This window comes from Hippichthys cyanospilos, chromosome 4 (genome assembly GCF_059441005.1).
Source record: "Hippichthys cyanospilos isolate Australia breed blue-spotted pipefish chromosome 4, RoL_Hcya_1.0, whole genome shotgun sequence".
NCBI lineage: Eukaryota > Metazoa > Chordata > Actinopteri > Syngnathiformes > Syngnathidae > Hippichthys > Hippichthys cyanospilos.
Genome location: NC_142372.1, coordinates 27,434,027 through 27,461,167, shown reverse-complemented (window position 1 = coordinate 27,461,167; position 27,141 = coordinate 27,434,027). Strand labels below are relative to the sequence as shown.

At 42.2% G+C, this 27,141-nt stretch overlaps 1 protein-coding gene and 2 long non-coding RNA genes across 3 annotated transcripts; 2 read left to right on the top strand and 1 right to left on the bottom strand.

Annotated features, from left to right (window-relative positions):
• Positions 1–500: 500 nt before the first annotated feature.
• On the bottom strand, positions 501–16,202 carry hsd11b2 (hydroxysteroid (11-beta) dehydrogenase 2). Its single transcript, XM_088412516.1, has 5 exons — positions 15,796–16,202; positions 12,924–13,136; positions 12,678–12,863; positions 1,502–1,639; positions 501–1,440 (listed from the first exon to the last, which is right to left on the bottom strand). Exons 1-5 carry the CDS (start codon positions 16,004–16,006, stop codon positions 953–955), a joined length of 1,236 nt encoding a protein of 411 aa, XP_088268642.1. The 5' UTR covers positions 16,007–16,202; the 3' UTR covers positions 501–952.
• On the top strand, positions 618–5,399 carry LOC148425247 (uncharacterized). The gene is made up of 2 exons (XR_015865309.1): positions 618–1,583; positions 4,842–5,399. It is a non-coding gene; the product is annotated as an uncharacterized LOC148425247 (long non-coding RNA).
• LOC148425246 (uncharacterized) lies at positions 8,503–11,262 on the top strand. Its single transcript, XR_015865310.1, has 2 exons — positions 8,503–8,590; positions 10,063–11,262. It is a non-coding gene; the product is annotated as an uncharacterized LOC148425246 (long non-coding RNA).
• Positions 16,203–27,141: the final 10,939 nt, after the last annotated feature.

Below are 27,141 nucleotides of genomic sequence, written 5' to 3'. Positions count from 1 at the left end.
ATGCTGTGTCATCAGTAGGTAAATGACTAGTTCGTGTAGAGAGCTTTGAGTATCTAAGGTAGAAAAGCGTTATATACTGTAAGTCATGGGTGTCAAACTCAAGGCCCGGGGGCCAGATCCGGCCCGCTACATCAATTTATGTGGCCCGCGAAATCCTGAGCAAACTTCAAATTTCTGGTTAAAATACTAAATTTGCAAGTTGTCCACAACATTTAAAAATTTGGGGGTAAAAATAACAAGCATTTTTTGTTCCCAATATTTCTTTTGAACAGTTTTTACCGGGCTCTTATTTCGAAACTAGTTAGAAGTGTGACAAACACACCTTAAATTGATTTGATTTAACAATTATACCGGCCCTCTGACAAAATTTTTAACTGCAATGCGGCCCCTGATAAATATGAGTTAGACACCCCTGCTGTAAGTAAAAGTCCATTTACCATCCCCCCCCCCCCCCCCCCCCCCCCCCCCCCCATGTCGTTATACTGGTCATTACAAACACATTTATTTACAAACACATTTATTTGCAAGATTTTGAAATTTATAACTATCTTTCATGAAAAACGGTCTAAATCTTACACAGTGTCCCTTTAAGACTCACGACTGGAGATTTGGGGACTAAAAGCTGTGGAAGCAGTCCCTGCAGAATGGGAGTAGAGCTTGAAGAACCAAGCGGCTCCATCAGACTCTTGATAACCGAGCACACATTTTACCACCCTCCCTCCCCTTTTGCGCACAGTGCAGTGGACGTTGTGGAGTAAGTACGTGAAGGAGCTGATGCTAGTGGCAGGCGTTGTGCCGCTAGCACCGAGGCCGGTGGCCTTACCGAGTGACATGTTGTCCAGTGTGAAAGTTAGTTTGCATCCCAGTAGAGAAACCATTTAGCGGCGCGCTGGCTTGGGAACGCAACAGGACGAGATGCCCAAAGAGCTTTTGCGCGCTTCTCCCGTGTTTTTCAAACATTTTTTGCTGCTACTGACTGGCCCGGCCCGGGCGGCAAAATGACTTTGTCCACAGTCGCCGCTGCCTCATCCTCGTCGTTGTTGTTGTTGTCGTGACAGCGCTGGGCGGCGACCTCCTTCCCAAGGACGGCGGGGGCAGCGGCCTCCTTCCGGAGCGCCCGCGGCACTAGCTTCTTCTTGACGAAAAGACTCTGGAGGAATCGGTCGCGGAGGGTAGCCGGAAAGTAGCCGCCGACCAGGTACATGAGGCCCACGCCGGGCCCTGCGAAGTAGCGAGCCCGCGGGCGCGGGTCCCGCAGTGCCCGCTCCATGGCCTCCACCACGGGGCTGAGGTCCGGGTTGGCGTGGCGGGCAAACTGCTGGAACAACTCCTTGGTCTCACCTACGTAGTCCTCGCCAAAGTCGTCCAGGAGCGCCGGCGAGAGGGACTCCAGAAGCTCCCGGTGCCGGGCCTCCCAGTACGCCGCATTGCTGCACTGACCTAGAGCGGTGACGCAGCGTTAGCGTGCGGTCCGGGCAGTGCTCACTGCCGCCGGCCTCACCCGTCTTGTAGGAGGATGGCAGTATGGTGGAGACGTGGACCCCCCACGGTGCCAGCTCATGTCTCAGTGTGTCTATGAAAAGGTTGAGTGCTGCTTTCGAGGCTCCGTACGCGGCCAGGCACGGGAAGGGCTGGTCGCCTGCCCATAAAAAAAGATCACCTTCGCTCAAATACATGCCAACCAAGAATTGGACACTTAAGTAAAGTTGGCAAGATATTGGCAGATTCGGACTTTCGCGATCAATACCTCTCAGACAAAACGTCGTCGAAACACCAAAGTTGCCATTATGCCTCCTTCGTAACACGGACTACCAGCTACAATGTCAAAAAAAACATTTGTAAAATATTTAAACCGTTTCTTTCGGTGAAAAGACGCAATTGATCTCTGAGCAGCAGAGGCTGGGCGAGTGCGCAAGGGACCGTCTGCAAATTACTAGACGAGGAGGGAAAAAAAACAATAACGCCACAATTTGTAAATATGAATTCAACGAACACATCAAAGACATTAACCTAATCATATTGGGACAGTGTTTTTGGATTAAAAAAAAAGCGTTTGTTTAATTTTGGACAAGTTTTGTTCTTAAAAATCATTAATAAACTGAATATTCATCTATAGGTCCAATATTGTTTAATATAAGGAGTCCAAAATCACTGGGCACATTCATGACATTTTCATGATCACACTACAACACTCGTTTTTTCAGTAAATTATTTTGATCAATTTTGGGGATTTATTTTAAATGCTTGTTAATCATACCCTCAAAATGAATCACTGGCTCCCCTTTTTGAGTTGGGGTAAACACTCCTAAATAGCTACAACCATTAATGAAGTACTCCCAATTATGATATAACTGCTGGTTTTCTAATAAATTCCTTTGCCTCATTTTAAAGATTTTTTAAATGCATATTGACCATAAATTACCAATATATTGATCAATAGCTCTGCTGTTGGTTGAGTTAGAGACTCCAAAGTCACCACACACAACAGTGACACATAAGCTACATTCTTTGGTTTTCAAATAAATCCCTCTGGCAAATTTTAAAGATTTTTTTATGATTATTAATCAATATTTACACATATATTGATCAATAGCTCGGCTGTTTGTTGGGTTAAAGACTCCAAAATCACCACACACATCAGTGACCTCCTTCCCTTCATGGTACTTTCTCTGGTTTTCAAATAAATCCCTTTGCCTAATTTTAAGGAATATTTTATCATTATTGATCAATATTTAGCCATATATTGATCAATAGCTCTGCTGTTGGTTGGGTTAGAGATTCCAAAATCACCACACACATCAGTGACATCCCTCCCCTTATGCTACATCCTCTGGTTTTCAAATAAATCCCTCTGCCTAATTTTTGGGATTTTTTTTAGGATTATTGATCAATATTTACCAATATATTGATCAATAGCTCTGCTGTTGGTTGTGATAGGGACTCCAAAATCACCACACACATCAGTGGCATCCCCCCCCCTTAGGCTACATTCCCTGGTTTTCAAATAAGTCCCTCTGCCTAATTTTAAAGAACTTTTTTACGATTATTGATCAATATTTACACATATTGATCAATAGCTCTGCTCTTGGTTGAATTAGAGATTCCAAAATCACCACACACATCAGTGAAATCCCTCCCCTTATGCCACATCCTCTGGTTTTCAAATAAATCCCTCTGCCTAATTTTAAGGATTTTTTTATGATTATTGATCAATATTTACACATATATTGATCAATAGCTCTGCTGTTGGTTGAGTTAGGGACTCCAAAATCACCACACACATCAGTGGCATCCATCTACTTATGCTACATTCTCTTTTTTTCAAATAAATCTCTTTGCCTAATTTTAAGGATTTTATTTATGATTATTGATCAATATTTACCCATATATTGATCAATAGGTCTGCTGTTGGTTGGGTTAGGGACTCCAAAATCACCACACACATCAGTGGCATCTCTCCCCTTAGGCTACATTTCCTGGTTTTGAAATAAGTCCCTCTGCCTAATGTTAAGGATTTTTTTGTGTTTATTGATCAATATTTATCAATATATTGATCAATAACTCTGCTGTTGGTTGGGTTAGGGACTCCTAAATCACCACACACATCAGTGACACCCCTCCTCTTATGCTACATCCTCAGGTTTTCAAATAAATTCCTCTGCCTAATTTTAAAGATTTTGTATGCGTATTGATCAATAATTACCCATATATTGATCAATAGCTCGGCTGTTTGTTGGGTTAGAGACTCCAAAATTACGGCACACATCAGTGACATTCCTTCCTTCATGCTACATTCTCTGGTTTTCTAATGAACTCCTTTGATTAATTTTTGATTTAATTATTGATCAATGTTTACCAATATTGACCAATAGCTCTGCTGTTGGTTGGGTTAGAGGTATTAATTTGAAAACCAGAGAATGGAACATAAGGGGAGGGATGTCATTGATGTGTGTGGCAGTTTTGGAGACCTCAACCCAACCAACAGCAGAGCTATTGATCAATATATGGGTAAATATTGATCAATAATGATAAAAAAAAGTCCTTAAAATTAGGCAAAGGGATTTATTTGAAAACCAGGGAATGTAGCATGAAGGGAAGGACGTCACTGATGTGTGTGGTGATTTTGGAGTCTTTAACCTAACAAACAGCAGAGCTATTGATCAATATATGTGTAAATATTGATCAATAATCAAGAAAAAAACCTTAAAATTAGGCAGAGGGATTTATTTGAAAACCAAAGAATGTACCATAAGGGGAGGGGTTTCACTGATGCGTGTGGTGATTTTGGAGTCCCTAATCCAACCAAACTCAGAGCTATTGATCAATATATGGCTAAATATTGATCAATAATGATAACAAATTCCTTAAAATTAGGCAAAGAGATTTATTTGAAAACCAGAGAAAGTAGCCTAAGGGGAGGGATGGCACTGATGTTTGTGGTGATTTTGGAGTCCCTAACCCAACCAAACTCAGATCTATTGATCAATATATGTGTAAATATTGATCAATAAACACAAAAAATCCTTAAAATTAGGCAAAGAGATTTATTTGAAAACCAGAAAATGTAGCATAAGGGGGTGGATGCTACTGATGTGTGTGGTGATTTTGGAGTCCCTAACTCAACCAACAGCAGAGCTATTGATCAATATATGGGTAATTTTTGATCAATAATCATAAAAAATCCTTAAAATTTGGAAAAAGGATTTATTTGAAAACCAGAGGATGTAGCATAAGGGAAGGGGTGTCACTGATGTGTTTGGTGATTTTGGAATCTCTAACCCAACCAACAGCTGAGCTATTGATCAATATATAACAAGTTCCCGTCTGGTTCGAGATCACAGGCGGAAACTACGACAGCCGCTTCGACGTGGGTAAGGCCAGCGGAACTCTAATTGTGGCCAGGCCGCTGGACGCCGAGCAGACCTGCCGGCCTGCTTGCTTTCGGCGTGAGCGAATCGGCGTGAGCGATTCTGCGCTGGTCAACAAGATCTTCACCGGCATCAATCTGGTGGTGCTGGGCTTCGTCATCATCTCGGGCTTCGTAAAAGGCGACACGACCAATTGGAACCTCACGCTGGACAACTACACCAGTTTCCTGAATCAAAGCAACGGCAGCAATGTTGAAAAAGATTTTGGGACCGGCGGATTTGGTCCGTTTGGCCTCGCCGGCATCCTGTCTGGTGCCGCCACCTGCTTCTACGCCTTTGTTGGCTAATTATTCAGTACTACCACATACATAAGATGGCGGCGCGTGTATACGCAGCGGCCACTCGCTCTCCCGACAATGCGTTGTCTTGTGTACATGTAAAACGCAGAGGATAGTGAGAAACGCTATTTCAATTCCTTTGTATATTAAGCACATGTGAAGAAATTGACAATAAACTTGACTTTGACTTTGACTTTGACTAAATATTGATCAATAATCATAAATAAAATCCTTAAAATTAGGCAGAGGGATTTATTTGAAAACCAGAGGATGTAGCATAAGGGGAAGGGTGTCACTGATGTGTGTGGTGATTTAGGAGTCCCTAACCCAACCAACAGCAGAGCTATTGATCAATATATGGGTAATTATTGATCAATAATCATAAAAAAATACTTAAAATTAGGCAGAGGGAATTATTTGAAAACCAGAGAATGTGGCATAAGGGGAGGGATGCTGATGTGTGTGGTGATTTTGGAGTCCCTAACTGTCACGTCTTTTGCCTTTTTAGTTTGTGTTGATTTGCAGACTCTCTCCTTCCCCCGCATTGGGCGGGGCCATCGGACACTCACACCTGTTGTGCATCTCGTCAGAGGGCTTTATAAGCTGGCTGGCAATCACAAGCCTTTGCCGGGTTATTCCTTCGCCAAGCTTGCTTGCTGTTCCGTGATTCCCAGCGCTCTTGTCCTCACGTCCTCCCTTCCCGAGTCCTTTTGGTTTGTACTTTGTGCGTGTTATGTTTTTCAGTTTGTGAACCATTTCTGTTGCTACTTTGTTTGCAGCCGTTTCCCGTGAACTCACGTCCTCCGTGCTGCCCTTTGTTCCCGTGGACTTTTGATCCAGACGTTCTCGTCTCGCTTTGTGTTGGTACTTTGTGACTTTGATTTGCTACTTTGCCTTCGGACAGTTCTTGTGTTTTTCTCACGCCTTGTGCGCTCTTTTTGTTAATAAACTCTGTATCACCACCTCTCGTGCCTGGTTGGGGTCCATCCCCATTTGGGATCCGCGTTATTCGTGACACTAACCCAATCAACAGCAGAGCTATTGATCAATATATGGGTAAATATTGATCAATAACCATAAAAAAATCCTTAAAATTAGGCAGAGGGATTTATTTGAAAACCAGAGGATGCAGCATAAGGAGAGGGATATCATTGATGTGTGTGGTGATTTTTGGGTCCCTAACCCAAACAAACTCAGAGCTATTGATCAATATATTGGTAAATATTGATCAGTAATCATAAACAAATCCTTTAAATTTGGCAGAGGGATTTATTTGAAAACCAAAGAATGTAGCATAAGGGGAGGGGTGTCACTGTTGTCTGTGGTGATTTTGGAGTCTCTAACTCAACCAACAGCAGAGCTAGTGATCAATAAATTGGTAAATTATGGTCAATATGCGTTTAAAAAAATCCTCAAAATTAGGCAAAGGAATTTATTAGAAAACCAGCAGTTGTAGCATAATTGGGAGTACTTCATTGATGGTTGTAGTGATTTAGGAGTGTTTACCCCAACTCAAAAAGGGGAGCCAGTGATTCATTTTGAGGGTATAAATGATTAACAAGCATTTAAAATAAATCCCCCAAATTGATCAAAATAATTTACTGAAAAAACGAGTGTTGTAGTGTGATCATGAAAATGTCATGAATGTGCCCAGTGATTTTGGACTCCTTATATTAAACAATACTGGAGCTATAGATGAATATTCATTTTATTAAAGATTTTTAAGTACAAAAATTGTCCAAAATTAAACAAACGCTTTTTTATCCAAAAGCACTGTCCCAATATGATTGTTAATGTCTTTGATGTGTTCGTTGAATTCATAATCACAAATTGTGGCGTTATTTTTTTCCCCTCCTCATCTAATAATTTGCAGACGGTCGCACTCGCCCAGCATCTGCTGCTCATAGAAGTCTAATTATCAATTGCGTCTTTTCACCGAAAGAAACGATTTAAATATTTTACAAATGTCTTTTTTGACATTGTAGCTGGTAGTCCGTGTTATGAAGGAGGCATAAAGGCGACTTTGGTGTTTCGACGACGTTTTGTCTGAGAGGTATTGATCGCGAAAGTCCGAATCTGCCAATATCTTGCCAACTTTACCTAAATGAATTAGACTCATATTTGATGACTACAGCAATCTCTTGCTAAGTGCGCTGGTTGAGTGCGCTCACACTCGCTCTAACATAATAATCACTCTTGTTCAGCCGCACTCTGAAGGCACTCTGAAGTATAGTCCGCCTTCCTTTAAGAAAGGGGTGGCCAAACTTTTTGCAGTGGGCTAGATTTGGTGTGTTAAAAATGTAGAGGGGGCAACTGTAACAGCAATTAATTTAAATACATTTCAGCGAGCTGTTCTGTGTTTAACATTTGCTTTTTTATTTATTTCAGCTATCTTAAGCATGTGTTTTGATTTGAAACGTGCGTATCAAAAATGAATTGACATTAAATATTGAAATTGAATATTCACTAAACTTCACTTTTTTAACACTTCAATTAACTTTTTTGCAACAGTTGAACAGAAGTAATTGTACTCTTGGGTGCAAATTACATTTGAAACAAAAAAATATCTCACCATGGCAGTTTAATATTTATAGAATTTTTAAACACAACAGGGAAATGAATTGTCATAAACAAGTGCAGGGCTCATTTAAAATATGAAATTAGTAACTATACATGTTGATTGGATTTTTAAATGGTTATTATTCTGGAGTGAAAACTTAAAAATATTTGAAAAAAAATAGTTTTCAGACCGTAAATGAAAAATGACTTGTCCGCATGAGTGTAATGGGCGAAACTGAGATCTGGAGTGCAGGACAAAGGCCAGGTGTGGCAGTGGTATGGATGCGCAAGATGTCTTGTAAGTGAGAATCCGATAGCAGTGTCCTCACACGGCTCTAATTTAAGTTCATAATGAATGTCTTCTCACACAAATACGTTGAACTGAACAAGCTTAGCATTTTCTTACCAAATGCTCAAATCTCTCGGAAACTTGTCCTTATCCAGCTGTCAGTAATAGTTGGCGATACAAAGCTGCTGGTGCTGACCGCAGCTCACTGTGTCACACAGCAGCTCAACTTTCCTCCTTTTGTTGATTGTTGCCATTTTAGAAAATTAGGGGCTCATACAGTCAACTACTCATATACTAATTTGCTGTACCTAATTAAGCCTATTAAAGGAACATAAGAGTTTGAGCTTAAAGTAGTTCATTAGATGTTGCTACATTCTGTGTATGAGAGTGTGAGACTGTAAAGTGAACAAAACATATGGGGTGCAAGGGAGTGTAAGAATGGAATGTTTCAGAGCAAACGGTGCTAGTTGCGGGGACGAGATGACCCAGAGGCACCTGGTGGGAAACAACTGTGAGGAAAACTACAACCAGGAGGAGTAAGCAAGCGATTCTGCAGGGGAAGAAAGACCAATGAGAGCAAGCTAAAGTTAACTGCAGTATACACATAGCCAATAAAATAATGCCAGGATGCCTTTGTTGATGTGCCATTTGCATATTGTGTGGTATAACTCATTGCTGGGCAACTCGGATGAGAGTACGTCTGCTGGTGGCAACAGCGGCGTACAGGGCTGTATTGACAGGGACCCGAGACCCAGGTGCTTGTATTAGATCTGCGTGTTAGGAACAAATCCACTCGTGTGTGAAAATGCCGGCTTCCTGATACCTTTCTATTGCAGAACGAGCGCGCAAATTGTTGGATGAGTGGCAGTTGGGTAAGGTCACAAATTGGAGTCAGATTACTAACTTGAGTTTATGTTGATTTAGAAATAAAATTCCAACACTATAGATGACAGCATTTTAGTACACACAGGAAACAGAGCGCTGCTGCCTAGTTCTCCATGCGGGCCAGATGTTATTGATTTTATGATGGAGGCTGCGGGCCGGATGGAACATCTACATGATTCTTCTTGGCGATATTATACGTAAACATGCTATTAGTTTTCATTGCTATGCTGATGATGCCCAACTCTATATGCCCTTAGAAATAACAGATCCGTGTAAGTGCAGTAAACTGGAGGCCTGTCTTGAGATTAAACAATGGATGTCTTCCAATTTTCTGCTTCTCAACCCTAGTAAAACAGAGATGTTAATTATTGGCCCTGCTCATCATCAGCACTTGATTAAGAATACCACGTTGAACCTGGAAAACTGTACTATTCCCCAAAGTAGTTCTGCAAAAAATCTCGGCGTGATATTTGACTCAACTCTTCTTTCAAACACATATTAATAACATGACAAGAACAGCGTTTTTTCACCTTCGCAATGTAGCTAAAATTCGCCCTATTCTTTCTCTTAGCGATGCAGAAACATTAATTCATGCATTTGTTATGTCGCGCCTAGACTATTCTAACGTTTTGTTTTCTGGACTTCCCATGTCCTACATTAAAAGCCTGTAGTCGGTACAGAATGCAGCAGCGAGACTATTGACAAGCACGAGAAAGTTCGATCATATTACTCCGATTCTCGCTGACCTGCATTGGCTTCCAATACACGTGAGATGTGATTTTAAGGTGCTGTTAATTACTTATAAAATTTTACACGGTTTAGCTCCTTCCTATCTTGTCGACTTAGTATCACCATATGTTCTGTCCCAACAACTTCGATCACAAAATGCCGGTTTGCTATCGACCCCACGGGCTAAAAAGAAGTCCGCGGGATCATGGGCATTTTCCATTTGCGCGCCAGTACTATGGAATGCCCTACCTATGGAAGTTCGCGCAGCCACCTCAGTAGAAATCTTTAAATCCCAACTAAAAACACATTTATATTCAAAAGCATTTAGTTAATCGAGCCTGTCTGCTGCTTTCTTCTTTTTTCCTTTTTCCTGCCCCCCTCTTCCGGCTCGGAGAGAGGGCTAGCGAGATGGTGAGGGTTGACTTGACCGCCTCCATTTGGTCCTGCGCTGATCGACCACCGCGGGTTAGGAGCTCGGCCGTCTGCGGTCCACTTGGTTGGAATGTGGGATGGTTCCTGCCCAATGGCTTTGCCTGCTGTCAAGACATCACTGCACTATATAGCACAATATGTTTTCTTTAATCTATATTGTTTATGTGTATGTCTGTATTTGGTACATGCAGCATCCACTTCAACCTGTGGGCCTGGAAGGGGGCTCATCCCACCTGTGGTCCCTTCTGGAGGTTTCTGATTTTCCCCTAATTGGGGTTTTTGAGTTATTCCTTCCCCTTCTGGGAGCTTTGACAGGGGATGCTGTTGTGTCCCTTACACTGAAAAGATGTCTCTGTACGACTTCTTTTTTCGAAAGAGGTCTCCACATGACCTCTTTTCATCTGTGAATCCCTTTGAGACCGGTGATTTAGGGCTATACAAATAAAATTTGATTGATTGATTGATGGAAATTGACCACGGGCCGCATTTGGCCCCCGGGCCGGACTTTGGACAAGTCTGCTTTAGGGGGCAGTGTACCATCATGTACATTGTCTCTCAGTACAGGAACAAAGAACAAAAAGCCATTTGTCTCTGTGCCACGTTGGACAAAGAGGAATGGTTTATGTTTTACTGGTGTGAAGCTGTTGACCTGGTTAAGGGCACTTGGACGTGGTTTTGACGATCGGGGGATCGAACCCAACAGCCTCTCAGCTGGGTGACGACCATTCTATCACCGAGCCATGCTGGCCCCATTAAAAAAAAAAGTAAATGAACATCCCAAAATACACTTTACAGGGCTGCCTCATCTTGGTCATTAAAAGTTATGTTGACAAAGAGGAGTATATTTGTTTGCAGTCCCATTAGCTCTGATAAATTATCAACCCGCAGAATGGTTGGTTGGAAATCTATTTGAAACACTATTTGAAAAGCCGATAACACAGGACCACTATGTCTTTGCCTTTATTGTCAACGTCACTGCCGGAACTCTTTCTTTCAAGTTGCTTTGAAAACATAGACAAGTGTATGCTTGTATATGCTGGCTGACTCGATCTACCAGTGCTAAAAGACTTGTTGGAGTTTTCGTCTAACTTGCCCATGACTTCTTGTTCCCATTATGAGCTTTAGAAAAGTTGTTCAACAAAAAACATTTCAACAAAGTTCAGACTTTGTGTTCTGTTTTTATTTTGACAACCTTTGAGCAAAAATCAACGTTGGCTTCAAATATGTCGTCATGAAGACCGATAAATGGCCAAGGGTGGCCCTTGGCCATTTATCGGTCTTCATGACGACTCCGAAAAAACGCTAAGCTTGTCATTTGAAAAAAGAAGGGGCCTGATATTGCAAGTAGAAAAACGTCAAAAGTGCAACTCAAGGTGAAAAGCAATACAGTGACTACAGTGACCTTGCAACTTCGTGCTTCAATTTTCACACCCTCGGTCGTTTGCGGATTTCTTAGGGAAAAAACAAAAAGCTATGCTGTATTGCGATGACACACTGAGAGGGTTTCTTGCATGCCAGACAGATGAGGGAACTATGGCATGGGCCCTCCTCGGAAGTGGAACTACTGCAGTACACATACTTTATTTAAGTCTTAAATAATTAAACCTTGTACACTGTACAGTATGTGAATAGTTCCCCCTTTCCTTTGAAGTCTTGCGCCGCTGCGGTCATATTAGTAGTGGCCTGGACATTGAATTAAAGTCAGATCTGCACATGATCATGCACGACAACACTGGTGAGTTTACACTTGAAACACTAATACTAACTTGAAGTATAATTTTATTATAAAAGAAATCAAGGGAAGAGCTTTCCAACAGTCTGGTGAACATCGTCTTTGCTCCTCTACTTCTCCCTCCTGCCTGTTGACAACAACGTGTGCCGGGGTGCGCTTTATGAGTTACACAGCATGTCCCCGTGGAGTTGTAATCTACTCCCGCCCCAACTCCCGCTTTTACACCCACAGGGATGTGCCGTGTCAGTCATCAAACAGACCCACAGCAAAGGCACGCACTGTTGAGGCAGAAACAAATCATGTACAGATTAGACTTTATTTTCAATGTCTGGGCCGCTGCTAATATGACCACAGATGCACAAAACTTCAAAAGAAAGGGGTTACAGTGGACCCTCGCTATTTCGTGGTTCCACTATCACGAATTTAGGCTCAGTACAAGCCTTCGCGGGAGCAGCACACTTGGAAGCTATTGCAAAAGTTAAAAGCGTAATATATACAGTATTTCGGTATATATATATATATATATATATATATATATATATATATATATATATATATATATATATATATATATATATATATATATAATTTTATATATATATATATATATATATATATATATATATATATATATATATATATATATATATATATATATATATATATATATATTTTTTTTTTTTTTATTCCTTGAAAAGTGGGGGTTTCACGTTTCGCGGGGTGATTCCGGTCCCCAGTAATGGCAAAACATGAGGGATCACTGTATATCGAAAGCAAACATGGCATTTTGCTGAAATGGGTCCCAGCTGCTGTGGTGCACCCCCCCAAAAAAAATAAAATTGTACCGGCGGGACTGGAAACGGTGACCAGTCGGCCTTTGTGGCGTCGCAGCAGTGGCAGGAAGGTTTTGGTGACGTCCAGCGTCCCGAAGAAGTTGACCTCCATGCAGCCGCGGAAGTTGGACATCTCCGACAGCTCCACGTCGCCGAAGTTGACGCACACGCCCGCGTTGTTCACCAGGGCCCATAGACCTGGCGCCGGCGCGCGTCTGTCAGCGTGGGCACGGGGCAGAGGTAGCAATTAAGGTCTACCTTGGGGCCCTAGGCGCGCCCGCACCTGGGCCAGCGCCCGCCGCACCTGCCGCGGCTGTGTGATGTCCAGCTGCAACAGCGTGAGGCGAGGCGAGCACGTGCGCCGCAGCTCACTCGCGCCTTCCCCGTCCGCATCCAGAACCGTGGCGAAGACCCTGAAGCCCAATCGGTCTAGGTGGCGGGCCGTCGCCTTCCCAAAGCCCGAGTCACAACCTGGGGGCAGAATCACCTTCTCAAATAGACTATCCGCGCTTAGTCATTCTAATTGAACATCAGGCGCACCTGGTGCCGCTCTCATTGGCGGTCAACGACATTCTTTTCTAAATTGCGTTAATCATGATTAAAAAAAATTCTCTTCAGGTTAAAAAAATGTTCCAAATCAATTTACATTATCACTTACTGATTACTGTTACTTTTTTCAGCATCAAACGCTTCAGTTCTCAAATCAAGTTTTATCTGTATAGCCCTGAATCAGTACAGTCTCAAAGGGCTTTACAGGTTAACAAAACGAAATCATACAGAACATCACAAATACACAAGGGCATATCTAACAACGCTCCCAGAAAAGGAAGGAAGTTAAAAAAGCCCATCTGTGTAAAATAAGAAACCTTCAGAAGGGTGGGAGAATCCCGCATCTGATAGGCCCTTTTTTGTTGGTTTTAGTTCAGGCATTTTGATGCACTTAGTTATTATTTTTTTGTTTTGACTAACCTGCAACTTGTATAAACCCCAATAGTTAACATTTATTCATTTATTTAATGTACAAAAGGATACAATTTGAGTAATGCTTGTAAATTTTTCCAGATTATGATCTTATTTACAATCGCCACCTCAAGTTGGGGGGAGGGGGCAAAATGTTTTCTCTTTCCTGGGAGGGCTTTGCAAAAAAATAAAAAAATACATCAATATAATAAAATAAAACTTGCCGGCCACAATCCGTCATTGGGAGAAGAAAAGTTGTAGATTTTAGCCCATACCAAGATGGAGATTGTCCAACTTTAGCTCCAAGCCACACCCGCAAGCTGTGCACATGCATATATGGCGTACACAATCACTACTGCTACACACATTATCACTACACACCATTCTCACGCACAATGATCAGTCTAATGTCGTGCAATCGCACACACAGTCAGTGTTGGGCAAGTTACTTCAAAATTGTAACGCGTTATTTATTACCTATTACTGTCATTTCAAATGAATAAATTACTATTTTACTGTATCTGAAATGTAATGCATTACACTACTATTGCTTTACTTTTAAATTACTTTTAAATTACTGCCATTCTAAATGTAGTTCATTACGCTCATTACACACCCACTGACAGGTTGGTTTAACCCTAAAAACGATATAAATCATTTAATCTGTACTGTATTGTAAACCTTTAAAGACAAGATACTAAAACAATGCATCACCATGCTAAAACAGTTAATGCATTTCACAATTTCATGTTTAATATTCGATTTCAAGTTCAGTCGGCTAGGTTAGTGACAGAAGTTTCAAAAAAAGATTGTTTTGGTGCGGCAAACATAGCAGCTAGCCAACAGCATTGTTATTGTATTTACGATAGTTTAACATGATTATTGTATGTTTCATTTTGATACATATTGACCAGAACTTTTTATAGACTATTAATAATAACAAGTGTACAGTGAAAATTTGCGCCAGGGATTTTGCTGACAAGGTTTCGAATGCTGGTCAATCCAATGTGGGAAGAGGCAGCATATCTTCCATGTACGAGATAGGTCACTCCGAATCTCGAATGAGTGTATTTCCATCCTTTGTACGGATTTTTCTCCTCCGCTCTCGTGATTTTTTTTTTTTTTTTTTTTTTTTTGCGAATTTGGGGGAAAATAAAAAGACCACTTTCAGGCTAAATATGCATTGTAATGCATTGCGTTGCTTTTGTTTGTAATGAAAACAATATTAACATTTTTGTGCGTTACAGTAAAAAAGGAATGCATTACAGTACTCCCAACACTCCACATAGCCAAGCCTAAAACACGCAATGATCAAAATGTTATCAGTCGGCAAACACACGCACGCACAGACGCACGCACCCACACACACACACACACACACACACACACACACACACACACACACACACACACACACACACACACACAATCTTGAAGCACACGCACTTCGCTCGCACATGATCCAAGCTTCAATGAGCGAATGATGAGACAGACAAAGGCGGGCACACGCGACACATGTTTCTTTCTTTTCTTTTTTTCCCTTTTGTCGCTCGAGTGAGTGCTCCGAGTCGACCTGACACAAACGCTTCATAGCACGCTGCGCGCGCGCGTGTGTTGGGGAATAATTACAGGTGTGCATGCACTGCAGGTGAATGATTAAAGGCCTAGTGTGTGGAGCTTGATTGATATCCGCAGTAGTAAAAACGTCTCAGCGTGCATACAGTTAATTTGTACGCACGCGCGAGCGGTTCCTATGTTGCTGTACTCAAGGTCAAATGGGGACAAGCAAGCAGGATACGTACACAGGTTGGCGTCCGTCCGTATATACTCGCCAGCAACCCACAGCGTTGTGCGTACGCGAGGTGCTCGCAACAAATACCTCACACTCGCGCGCGATTGCGCACAAACCGTTTTCTTACATGCGCGGTACCGCTCAAAACACACGCTGCTATTCTGCTGATCACACATACAAAACGCGCACACTTGAAATGCACACGCGTCAATACGCTCATCCTCGTGCACATCATTAAGAGGCGCGTGTTATTGTGAAACAAACAAACGTATATACACGCACGCAGCGTGCTTTGCGCAAAGACGAACTCGAACACTGAGCCACCGAAGTAGCAAGACGCGCTCTTGTCCGAGTCCCAGCATGCGCGGGCGCGCTCACCTGTGATGACGACGGCTTTGCCGGCGGCGGCAAGCAAGCCGCTAGCCATACAGTCCTTTTCCTCCTCCCGGTCGCGGCCTCTGCTCTGGAGCGCCCGCGCCAGCACGGCGCTCAGAGCGCGCCAGGCCAGCGCCGCCGCCCGCACCACCAGCGCCCACCAGCGAGCCGGCGCCCGCTCGCCCGCCACGCCCGTTGCGCCCATTGCGCCCATTGCGCGCGCACTGTGTGCCTCGGCTGGTCCAAGTGTCCTCGTCTCGTATCGTCTACTCTCGTCGCCGTCAGCGCACTGTGAAATCGCGCCGCCCGCCCACACTCTTTATAGCGCTAGAGCTCGCCCGCCTGCGCGCGCGCGTTGTCCTGATCGCTCAAGACTCCGACACGCGCGATCACAGGTCAACATTCACACCAACATGTTATCATGTGCTGACGCACAATTACAAGGACCATTCATTTCACGCACAAATGATGCACGCGCAAAGCCCCCCCCCCCCCCCCCCCCACCCCCTCAGCCCTATTTTTTCCAGCCCTAATTTTTGCGGGTGTGCTTGCAGTGGAGCCCCCACATAAGCGTGCTAACGGTGCTGGCGTAACATCTTGATCCACTTTTTCTTCTACTGACAGTTTCTTCCCTGGGCACACACATAGTCACGAGTGGGATTAGGCTTGAAGGTGGATGGCCAGCAGATGCTCCTCTTAGCTCGGCGCCTACCCGCCCACCTGGAGCAACATCCTCGACCGTCCCCAAGTGTCCGCCATGTCCTTGCGATCTCCTCGCATATTTGGGCGGTTTGAGGAATTGGGCTAAAAAAGTCAAAGGACCGGCTGCATACTGCACGGACTGGCTGTCAGAAGCTTCTATCTCCGGCACCCCTCCTCACCTGACTGCTGACGTCACTTTTACGGAAAGCGTCATGAACATGCGTCGCGCGCAGTGACGAAAACAGTGCAGAGACTTTTTGTACCTGCCGCTTGCTTTGTGGCTCTTGGAAAATATTGCAGCAGGACCATGTGGGCTCAAGTCCATCAAAGGACGCTTGCAGAAGCCAAAGCCTTTTCAGTCTTCTTGGTGGCCCTGTTTGCTACGCGCTGCCGCACCTTCCCATGTGTCTGGGACCGCTCCATGACCTTCAAAGTATGTATGTCACCCTATGGAAGCGGGTTACTTTTGAGGAACCGGAAAACAGTAGGCATCAGTCGAGTAGAGGAGAGCAGAGCCTTGTCCATTTCTCAGTGGAAAGTGGGCGTGGCTACTCCATTCAACTGCGCCTCACCCAAAAGAATTGAGAAAGCACCTCAAGCGTTTTCCCACCTGTGTGTGTGTGTGTGTTTGTGATTCGCTCTTTCTCCTCACATTTAACTCATTCAATGCCAAAAATGTATTTCTACGTTTTTTTTCAAGTGTTCAGCCATTAAATCACAGCCACTTTAGCATTTAAGTATATAAATAATTGATTACCTTAGTATTTGATTCTCTTAAGTAGGGGTGTCCAAACTGCGGCCAGTGGCAAATTTGCAGCCTTCCAACATCTGCATTTATTGAGAATTGATCTTGACTTGGACAGCAATGCTTTTTAAAAATGTATTTTAGTGCTTCACCTTCAACATTCAGTTCTTATACCCTTTTGGGGCAGTGTGGAATGCAAGTGTGTGTGTGTGTGTGTGTGTGTGCGTGCACGTGCGTGCGTGCGTGTCGGTGTGTGCGTGTGTGCGTGCATGGGGGTCTGTTTGCGTGGGGATAGTGTCTTCAAAAGTCTTTGTTCTGCCGGCCATTCTTTGAAGCGGGAGGAAGTCTGAGCACCATAAACTCTGACTGATATCTTCTCTTGAAAGCCACACCTAGCCTTTTGCTCCTGGTGGAATGTTGTGTCGGGGGATGCCATCTGCTCCTTTTGGAGGTGCCGACTTGTCTTTATTTCTCCTGGGCCAGGACTATATCTGCTTTATACTGACATTACGTCGTCTCAATCTTTATTAGAATAACACAGTTCCATGTACACACTATTTTATTGATACATTGAATTTGAAAAATATGAATTTCCTTTCTGGGAGGTTTTTGGCTTTCGAAAATAAGCAAGTAACATTGGAGACTGACAGACAGAACAAGGCTATTAAGGCTCATCGACATTAAATGACAGAATCCACTTTGTATTATTTATTTAATACACATAGTAGATGAATAATTTATTTGAAATAAACTATTATCACTCAATTGTTGTTAAATTCAAATCAGTCATCTTTCAAAATACATTGGACGCCTGGTTTACGAAGTCCCTGCCTTACGTTTTTTTACCTTACAAAGTGGACAGCGACGTTTTTTGTCCCATCTTTCCGCCATTTGTTCTGCCATACGACAAAAAAAAAAAAAACAACGACTTCTCTTCTCAAACATGGTGGTCAGTGTGAGTGCGTGACCATGACCAATGCTGGTCTGCTATTGGTCGGTGTCACGACTCCCTGAGGTACTCGTCTATTATTGGTCAACGTCACAGAGTCACGAAGATGCTGGTCTGCTATTGGTCGGCGTCACGGTTCAAAATGGAAGCATTTTAAAGCTTTGTTCTCGTGTGAGTGTTTAAAATACCGTATTTATTGTGCATTTTAGTGCTTAATTCAAACTTTAATTGGTTTGCCATGGGTCCCAAGATTGCTAGTGATGTTAAAAAGAGAAGTAAGGAGATGTGATTAGTATGGAAACGAAGCTGGAGATAATCAAGAAAGGCTAGGCTACCCTCACAAGGGAATCTGGCCATAACAAGCTCGTCACCTCACTCAAAGGTAAATAAAGCCTTTCTATATCTTCTATGTATGATGTTATTTAATTGTATGCATATTTTATATAAGTAGTACAGTGGGCCCCCATGTTACGAACTTAACCCGTTCAGCGGCTAAGCTCGTAACTCGAATTCGCCGTATGACTGTCAATCCAACCCTATGTTAATTAGTGAATGCGTGCAACGCGTGCAAAAACCTTAGGTAAAAACGACTTTATACACATATTAAAAATTATTAACATAATCTACTGTACAGTTAAATTAAATAACATAAATATACAAAGGAAAAATTATATTTACCTTTGGGGCGACGTGACTTGAGCAGGTGGTGGGTGGAGGCAGAGTGGAGCAGAGACGAACCCGCAGATTTTTTTTTTTCCTTAATAGAGAACTTTTCTTAAACAAGAACATATCACCGGCGATTTCCTTCTCTTTAATCCATCATAGAAAAAGCCTCTTCATTTTGTTGTTGACCGAGGTCTGTCCTTTGGCCAGGGGGTCATGCCCTTAGAAGACTTGCCTGCTTTAATAGCTTCCTTGTTCTTGAGAATTGTATCGATTGTCGAGCGGTTACGGCCATACTCACTAGCAAGGTTAACTATGCGTGCGCCTCCTTCGTATTTTTTTATTATCTCCTGCTTCGTTTCTATTGTCATCATCCTCTTACTTCTTCCTTTACCGCCACTTGCACTTTTAGAAGCCATGTCTAACAGATAAAGTTTGCAAAGTCTTCACAACACACCGACCAGCTCGTGCCATCAAGCTAGGTGAGGGCGTTCGGCCAATTGCATATCGGCATTTCTGTGAAATGCGAGAAAAGTTGTTTTTGTTGATGCAGCAAAACGAAAACAAAATAGTGCGGACACAAAAGGTTTGTGCGTAAGAGTGGGACAAAAAACCGCTACGGTCCACGTTGTAAGATGAAAAATACGTAAAACAGGGGGTTCATAATACGCTGTACACTGTAATACGCACTGCATATGACAATAAAACTCTTGAATCTTGAGTCGGTGACACCTATTTTAGAGCTGTAATTTCAATACCGTGTTATTTTTGTACAAGGTTATCATAACATCATGCCGACTCACATGCATTCAAAATAAATAAATACTGTAATGTTACAATCGTGAGTGATAATTCTGCCGATATCCTCAGAGATTAATAAACTGGCACATTTCATGCTTTGCACATACAATTTAGCTGCTCACTTAAAAAAACTTTATTATCTCGTTTGTCCTAAATGTACCAAGAAATATTGAAAGTTTTTTATTTGGGTAACAGTTTTTTGCATAATTATTAATATTGTAGAGAATTAGTGTCACGTGTATAGCACAGTAGTTTGTTACTGTTATTTCGTTGGGAATGTATGTTGTTCTACCTTTTTTAGATTTTTGTTTAATCTTATTTTGTAATATAACAGCTATATAATTTATATCTAGCTTCAAAGAGTAGTGGTTGTCCACATGTTATTTTTTGGAAAAAAGGGCATGTTCCTTAAAAATCAAAACTTCGTAAATGTAAAAAAAAAAAATAAGAAGCTGTTTCCCGTTTTACTCTGTCTTGCAAAGCAGACTGAAGTTGTATGATGATTCTTTGCACATCTATAGAGTGAAACAGAAATCATTTTTGATTTAATCAAATCATTTTGAATCGGAGACCCCAGAATATGAATTGAATCGTGAGGCAGTCAAAGATTCCCACCCCTCTTGGAAAAGGGTTAGAGTTGTTTTGGAAATTGAAAAATTAATCATTGTCCATTTAATCTTTTATTTAGCAAAACTTAACCACTTGCTAATATTTTTTAGAACTTAGTCCGCCATATTTGTTTTGATGCCGCAGGTCACATTTTCTCGTTTTTTACCTGAGATCTCGTTGTCATGAGATTTTTTCTGCAAGATCTCATAATAGAAAAAAAGCCCTCTAAAAGTGCTATCTTTATGCCCAAAACAACATCAACTTGGCAATTTTGTTACTATCAGCAACAAACCAAGTAATACACAACCAGGTAACAATGAGCCAGAAAGTGTGAAGCGAAAATGAAATGCTTCGGAAGATCAAGAAGAGGAACAAATGTTGACATGTTGAAGCGAAGCAAACTTTTCTATCAAAATGGGCCATTATAGAGATGATGATGACGGAGGCCACATGTACCGTATTTTCCACACTATAAGGCGCACCGGATTATAAGGTGCACCCACATTTTAAAACTTTTTCCATATATAAGACGCACAGGATTCTAAGGAGCACGCTCAATTAATGACATATTTTAAAACTTTTTAAATCACAATATAGTAATACTCAAAGTAATAACAATAATAACTCAAATAATAACTTTAAACTCTCAATAGCATAATAACTCAATGTCATTATGACCAACCTTGTTCAACTGTAAACACACAAAAGAAACAGAAAAAGCTTACTTTATCAGTTCATTCCCCATCTACGAATCCCAATCTCAATATTGATCCATATATAAGGCGCACCTGATTATAAGGCACACAATCAGCTTTTAAAAAAAAAATCAGGCTATATAGTGCGGAAAATAAGGTAAGTTACTTTTATTATCTTAATAAATTTTACTGTGATATTTGTATCTGCTGTTGGTTTTTATGGATAGATCGGTAGATAAATAGAGTTTGAACATTAAATTTTGTCATTTTTATTGCATGATTTGTGACTCCCAACATTTCTGTTGGGAATCCCAACAAAACCCATAGTTTTTATGTATCTGGACCCATAGTTTTTTTGCATTGCGAGTCCTGGGGACCCAACACCTTTCAGACGCAAAATGAGCACTGGTATTTACAAAAATTGATGGTAGGCAGTGTGAGACCAAACGTGAAAATAAAGCCTAATTTTTCTGATCATCTTTAACATCTTGTCTTGATGTTAGATTTCTTTATCGAGGCAATGTGTAATTGTTGTATGTGTAATTGTTTCAAAAGTTCAAATTAAAAGAATAATAATAATAAACTGATTCTTCAAATATTTTAGAATTTACTTGCCTAAAATAAGAACCTAAGGTAGTCAGTCACTTAAGTCAGTGGTTCACAAAGTGGGGACCGCGGCCCCTCGGGGGGTCTGTGACATAATTTGGGTGTTTAGGAACTGGTTTCTTTAGTCTTTTTAACAGTTACAGATCGGTGCCTAGTTTGGCTTAGTCTTTGTTTTTTGGTGCCACATCTGGCCGGTGTTGATACTGCATTGATCTGTCTACCTAGAGAGAAGCCATTGTAGCATCAAGGATGGACAGAACATTGGATTATTCATGAAAAAATATACATTTTATTCCAGGTTAAATTGAGAAAGTATTCTCGACTCTTCAATAAAACAATAAATTCAACCAGTTTAATATATTTTTAAACATGTAATAATTTTGAAATTTGTCATAATGCATTTTTTTGTCTACAATTGCTTGCTACCGAAGCCATGAAGCCAGCAAATCTATAAAATTTTATTTATCATGTTGTTTTTGACTAAATAATTGAAGCTACCTTTGAAGGGCAAATGGACCCCGTTTGTTATGAGGAGGCATGTAAAATGCAATTTTTCTAAACTTCAGTATAGCCGAAAAGTAACAAATATACTTGTTGTCAAATTGAATCTATTGCTAAATAAAAATGGCACTTATGTTTGGCTTGAATATTTTTTTCTTTTTATTCCCGCAAACATTTGCAATGGGGGCCCTTGGATAATTTGCTTTATAATAGGGGTCCCTGACTCCAAAAGTTTGAGAAACCCTGCTTATATTATCTGAGTACTAAAGTAAGCAATTACTAGTTTTTACCAATTAGACTATTCTTTAGCTAAATACTAATATATATATATATATATATATATATATATATATATATATATATATATATATATATATATATATATATATATATATATGACATATCAATAAATAAGGGAGTGAATGTCTGGAAAAATCTACCAATGAGTTAATGACCACTAAGTCGCACAAGGTCTAGCAAGTTGACGGACGCAGGCCAAAATTGATGACATACAAAAACAGAGTTGCGTGCAAAAGGAGCAAAACCACCCCAAACTTAGGACCTTTTTTTTTCTTTTACTTTCCCCAACCTTGCACGTGGACGTCAGCTGTCTTTCAAAATTCGGTGTGAGAATGCTGATGTCCTTGCGGGATTTGTCACAATCTCGTAGGCTCAGTGAAACAGATGTTCTCTCCATCTGCTATTCAACGATTGAGATTTTGTGCTTGGCTTTACGAAACGGACCAGGAGGCCAACAGATCACCCAGCGATAAAGCGGCATTTTACGACGGCGTCCAAAGGCGACGCTTTTGGGATCGGAACGTTCCGGCTCTTGACAGATAGCAGCTTTTTTTTTTTTTATATGATGGCTTGCACAAGGTCGGCGCCAAGGCCATGGCCACAGCCACCTTGTGTCATCCAATGCATCACATAGCAGACTTTCAGGTCAAAAGTGGTGATGAGAATGACAGCGGGTGGTCTTTTGAAAGGGGTGCGCAAGCCACGGCCCTAGAGCCGCATGTGAACCTTTCCTCCCTCAGCTGGGGCTCCCGCTGTATTTGGAAAACATGACTGTCCTTGTATATTTGAAGACCGTGATTCTCTTGTAAACAAATGTTTCATTAGAAAATTAAGTTTGGATTGTTTTTTCCTGAATTATAAATGACAAGAGGCGGCTTGGCGGAAGAGTGGTTAGGACATCCATCTCACAGTTAAGGGACCCAAGCGTAATTCCAGCTGGCTCTGGCCTTCCTTTGTGGAGTTTGCATGTTCTCCCTGAGCCTGGTTCTATTTGGGCATTCCAGCTTCCTCCATCAATCCAAGAAAACATGCGTGGCAGGTGTGTCGGACACATCTAAAGAAAAGAAACCTGGAAAACATGTAGGACAGCGGCCTTCGAGGACCGACTTTAGACATGCTTGCTCAAGACTATTCTGCAACATTTTCTCTTTTGAAACATTTTTTCTTTTTTGCAGCGGCCCTCGATAACCAATTTTGGAAATGCCTGCTTAAGACTATTCTGCAACATTTTCTCTTTTGAAACATTTTTTTCTATTTTGCATCATTTGCTCAAGTTCAAAATGCTCATGAATCCAAAATATGTTTTGGACAGTGGTGGTCCATGCATTCCACACTATTTTTCAGAGCATTTAAACATCAATAAACCCGCATCAGCAATTAAAACGTATCATTTTATGTGCCAAAACTTGTCCACGAAGTTTTATGAAGTCCACGAAGAGTAAGCAAGCTTTAACAAGATTGTACGCTAAATTACAAATGGCAATTTGTATAATATGAGTGTCATGTCTACGCATGGTGAGTTGGGAGGAGGAAGTAAGAGGACCCAAAAAATGCAGGAAAACTGAGAAATACGTAGCTCAAATAAGGAAGTTTTAACAAGGAAATGAGACAGGACTGGCAAAATTGGACAAAGTGTCACCAGACAGGTGGCCCAAATCAAATTAAGGAGAACGCAGACAATAAAGGCAGATGCCAAAAACAACAAACAAAAACACTTCAACCCAAAATGGCTGTCCCGAAGTTATTTCAATACAAAATCCATTCATCATTTTATTTTCCTCAGGAAGACTTTGACTTGCTTGTAGAGTTTGTCTTTGCGTTTAATTTCCAATAATAAATCCTTTCGTTTTGACATGGACGCCAAATGGTGAAAATCATGTCAGTCCAATTTCGGACAGCTGACTGGGCAAGCGAGACCACTGATGGGGGACCGGCTTGGAACACCTTCAGGGATTCCTGGGAAGAGTTGGAGCGCATCTTCACAAATGGAAAATTCCCGGAACCGTAGCTGGCCTCCCCGGACGCGGCTACGGCGAAACAACACACAAGTATTGGGAACAAATTTTGGCGTCCGACCCTAGGGTCACCCGGGTCCCATCTGGCCCCGTTTGATCCAAAAACTTGACGGCAGAGTGCTGAGCGGGCTGTTGTTGTAGACAAGACAGGCTTTGGAAAAAGTCAAAGCGTATCCTGACAAGACGCGAGGCTCTCCTCCAAAAGGACCTGACAAGACCAGATCTTTAGGCTGAGGCCTGTCAGCTCTTGTTCCCCGCCATTAATCGGGAAGGAGGCCCCATTGTCTTTGCGCGGGCTCGGTCAAATGCAGTACCTCCGCGGGCGATGGAGACAACGACGAGCACAGGGCGAGCGTGCCAAATGCTCAAGCCGAGCGAACGGTGGACTGTAGCCCAATGAGCCTGGACCATAATCCTACCAGAGCCCGACGACAGACGAAGACACGGACGGCAGGGCCCATTGGCCAAAGAGGCCAGCGCCGGGGCCCTGCGTTCATGAAGTTGCCCGAAATTGGGCCATTGGGTGAAATGTTGCAGTGCTCATGAATGCAGCAGTGGTAATAAATGTCTTTGTTTGCCATTCAAAGTGCTTAACGTTACAATGTGCCATGAAAGAACAGGTTTCTTAATGTATAAATTAATTGTGAGCAGATTTGTGCATATGTGGTTCTTTTGGAGGGAGGGGTCGACTTTGCTGGCTTTGCGCACCTTTGTCAAGGTTTTGATTTGGCCAACATCTGCTGCCTTTGCCAAAGGAAAGAGAGAAAAAAATCTGCTTGCACGTGCGTGCTACTATTGGACCTTTGACACCAGGTGTCCTTGTTTGTTTATTCTGGGACGAGGAGAGGAGGGGCTCAAGGAAGTCTTGGCGCTCTCACTTGCCGCTGTCATATGACCAGGAAATCACACGCTGGCACCCGCTCTTCATTTTCACACATGCTGTAATGTAGGGATACGAGAAGGAGGGGCATCCCTCTAGCAATCGTTTGCCCTGAGATATGAGCAAAATTTGAGATAAGGGTGTGCCTTTTTTTCCCAAGATGGCGTCCACCGTGGAAGACGTCTGTTTCACTGTCCTGTCGCAGACGCTTCCTTAATTTATATTTGCCTAATTGTTCACATTGAACATAAGTCACCCACGCGCAACTGTATGCTACAGCAGAGAGGGACTTTTTAACATCGGTGAAGCCCATCACAGACTTTTATTTAGCCTTGCGGACTTTGGCTTTCTGTTACGCTTGGACGATGCAGTAGTCCCGGTTCTGGGTGAGCTGAGCAGCCGGTAGCCAAAGCGGCAACGGTACCTAGCCTGCTGCTAGCTAATGTCCACTCCCTCTCGTATAAGATCCACGAGCTGATAACCTGGACTAGCATTCATCGTGAGATCATAGAGTGTTGGGTTTTTATTTTCACTAAAACCTGACTGATGGAGTATACACCGGACACAGCGATCGAGTTGGAAACACATGCTGTTTACCGAGGAGATCAGACATTAGCATCCGGAAACGCAGAGGTGCTGGCATTTGTGTTCACGTGAGTAAACGATGGTGCTCGGACGCGTGAACAGTCGAAAAATACTGTACTCCAGACATTGAACTGTCTATGGTGAAGAGCCTGCCCTTCTGCCTGCCTTGTGAGTTTTGCATGGTTTTTATAACAGTTTACATACCCCCACAAGCTAATACTACTAGCGCGCTAGGCCGGCTGCATGAACCACCATGAGACCAAACAGCCAGACATTGTATTCAGCACAGCGGGGGACTTCAACCACTGCGACCTCAGAACTGTTTTTCCTAAGAACTATCAGCACGTAAGCTTTCCGACAAGGGACATAACATCCCGGGCCAAGTCTAGAGCAATGTGAAAAGTGCTTATAAGGCTGTCCCAAGACCTCATTTTGGAAGAGCTGACCACATCTCCATATTTCTGTATCCGACCTACAGACAACCTCTCAAGCAGGCACCCCTGGTAAGTAAAACTGTTAAAGTGTAGACTGATGAAACTGATTTAGTGCTTCAGGACTGCTTTGACTGTACAAACTGGGACGTATTTAAAACTGCAGCCAGCAAAGATTCTCCTCCATCACAGTCTGGTGCAGCAACTGTACAGCACAGGACAGGATGGCTCTCCAGCGTGTAATCAAGACCTCACATGACATCTGTGGAGTAGCCTTCCCCTCACCACGGGACATTTACCAGACCAGGGTTCTGCGGAGGACATACAACCTCGTCAGGGGCAATACTTACCCACAACACAACTTGTTTGAACTGCTGCCATCAGGCAGAAGCTACAGGAGCCTGAGGGCCAGGACTGCCTACAAGCCATCCGGATTCTGAACAAATCCCACACGCACTAATCTGCCTAAGCACCATCACTTTATCGCATGCACACGTGCGCCTTACAAACCCTGCACAGAGCAGGAAAGCTGCTAAATACATAATTTATTTGTACTACATGATATTTTGCATCATTTTCATATGTATATAGTTTCTTCCACTCCATCTACTCCATAACATGCTCAGAATTTAAGTCTATTGATTGATTTGTGGTTCATTATTACTGCCCTTATTGCTCTATTACTGTTATTTTGTTTTTGTTTAATTGCCTACTTAATTATTTTATTTTATTATTTGCTCAGTTATGGAATGTAGTCTTTTTGGTGAGTTTAACATAATAAGAATTTCATTGTGAAGTATTGCTGTGCATATGACAATAAAAAGCTTGAATCTTCATGGACATAAAAGACGGCAATGGCATGATGAA

Excerpts from the sequence above, each read along its gene's own strand:
- hsd11b2 (XM_088412516.1), bottom strand. The coding sequence starts at position 16,006 with ATGGGCGCAATGGGCGCAACGGGCGTGGCGGGCGAGCGGGCGCCGGCT. Across the intron at positions 12,864-12,923 it reads GGCGCGCCTAGGGCCCCAAG|GTCTATGGGCCCTGGTGAAC; the intron begins GTAGACCTTAAT and ends CGCCGGCGCCAG. Across the intron at positions 1,640-12,677 it reads CACCGTTTCCAGTCCCGCCG|GCGACCAGCCCTTCCCGTGC; the intron begins GTACAATTTTAT and ends TTTTATGGGCAG.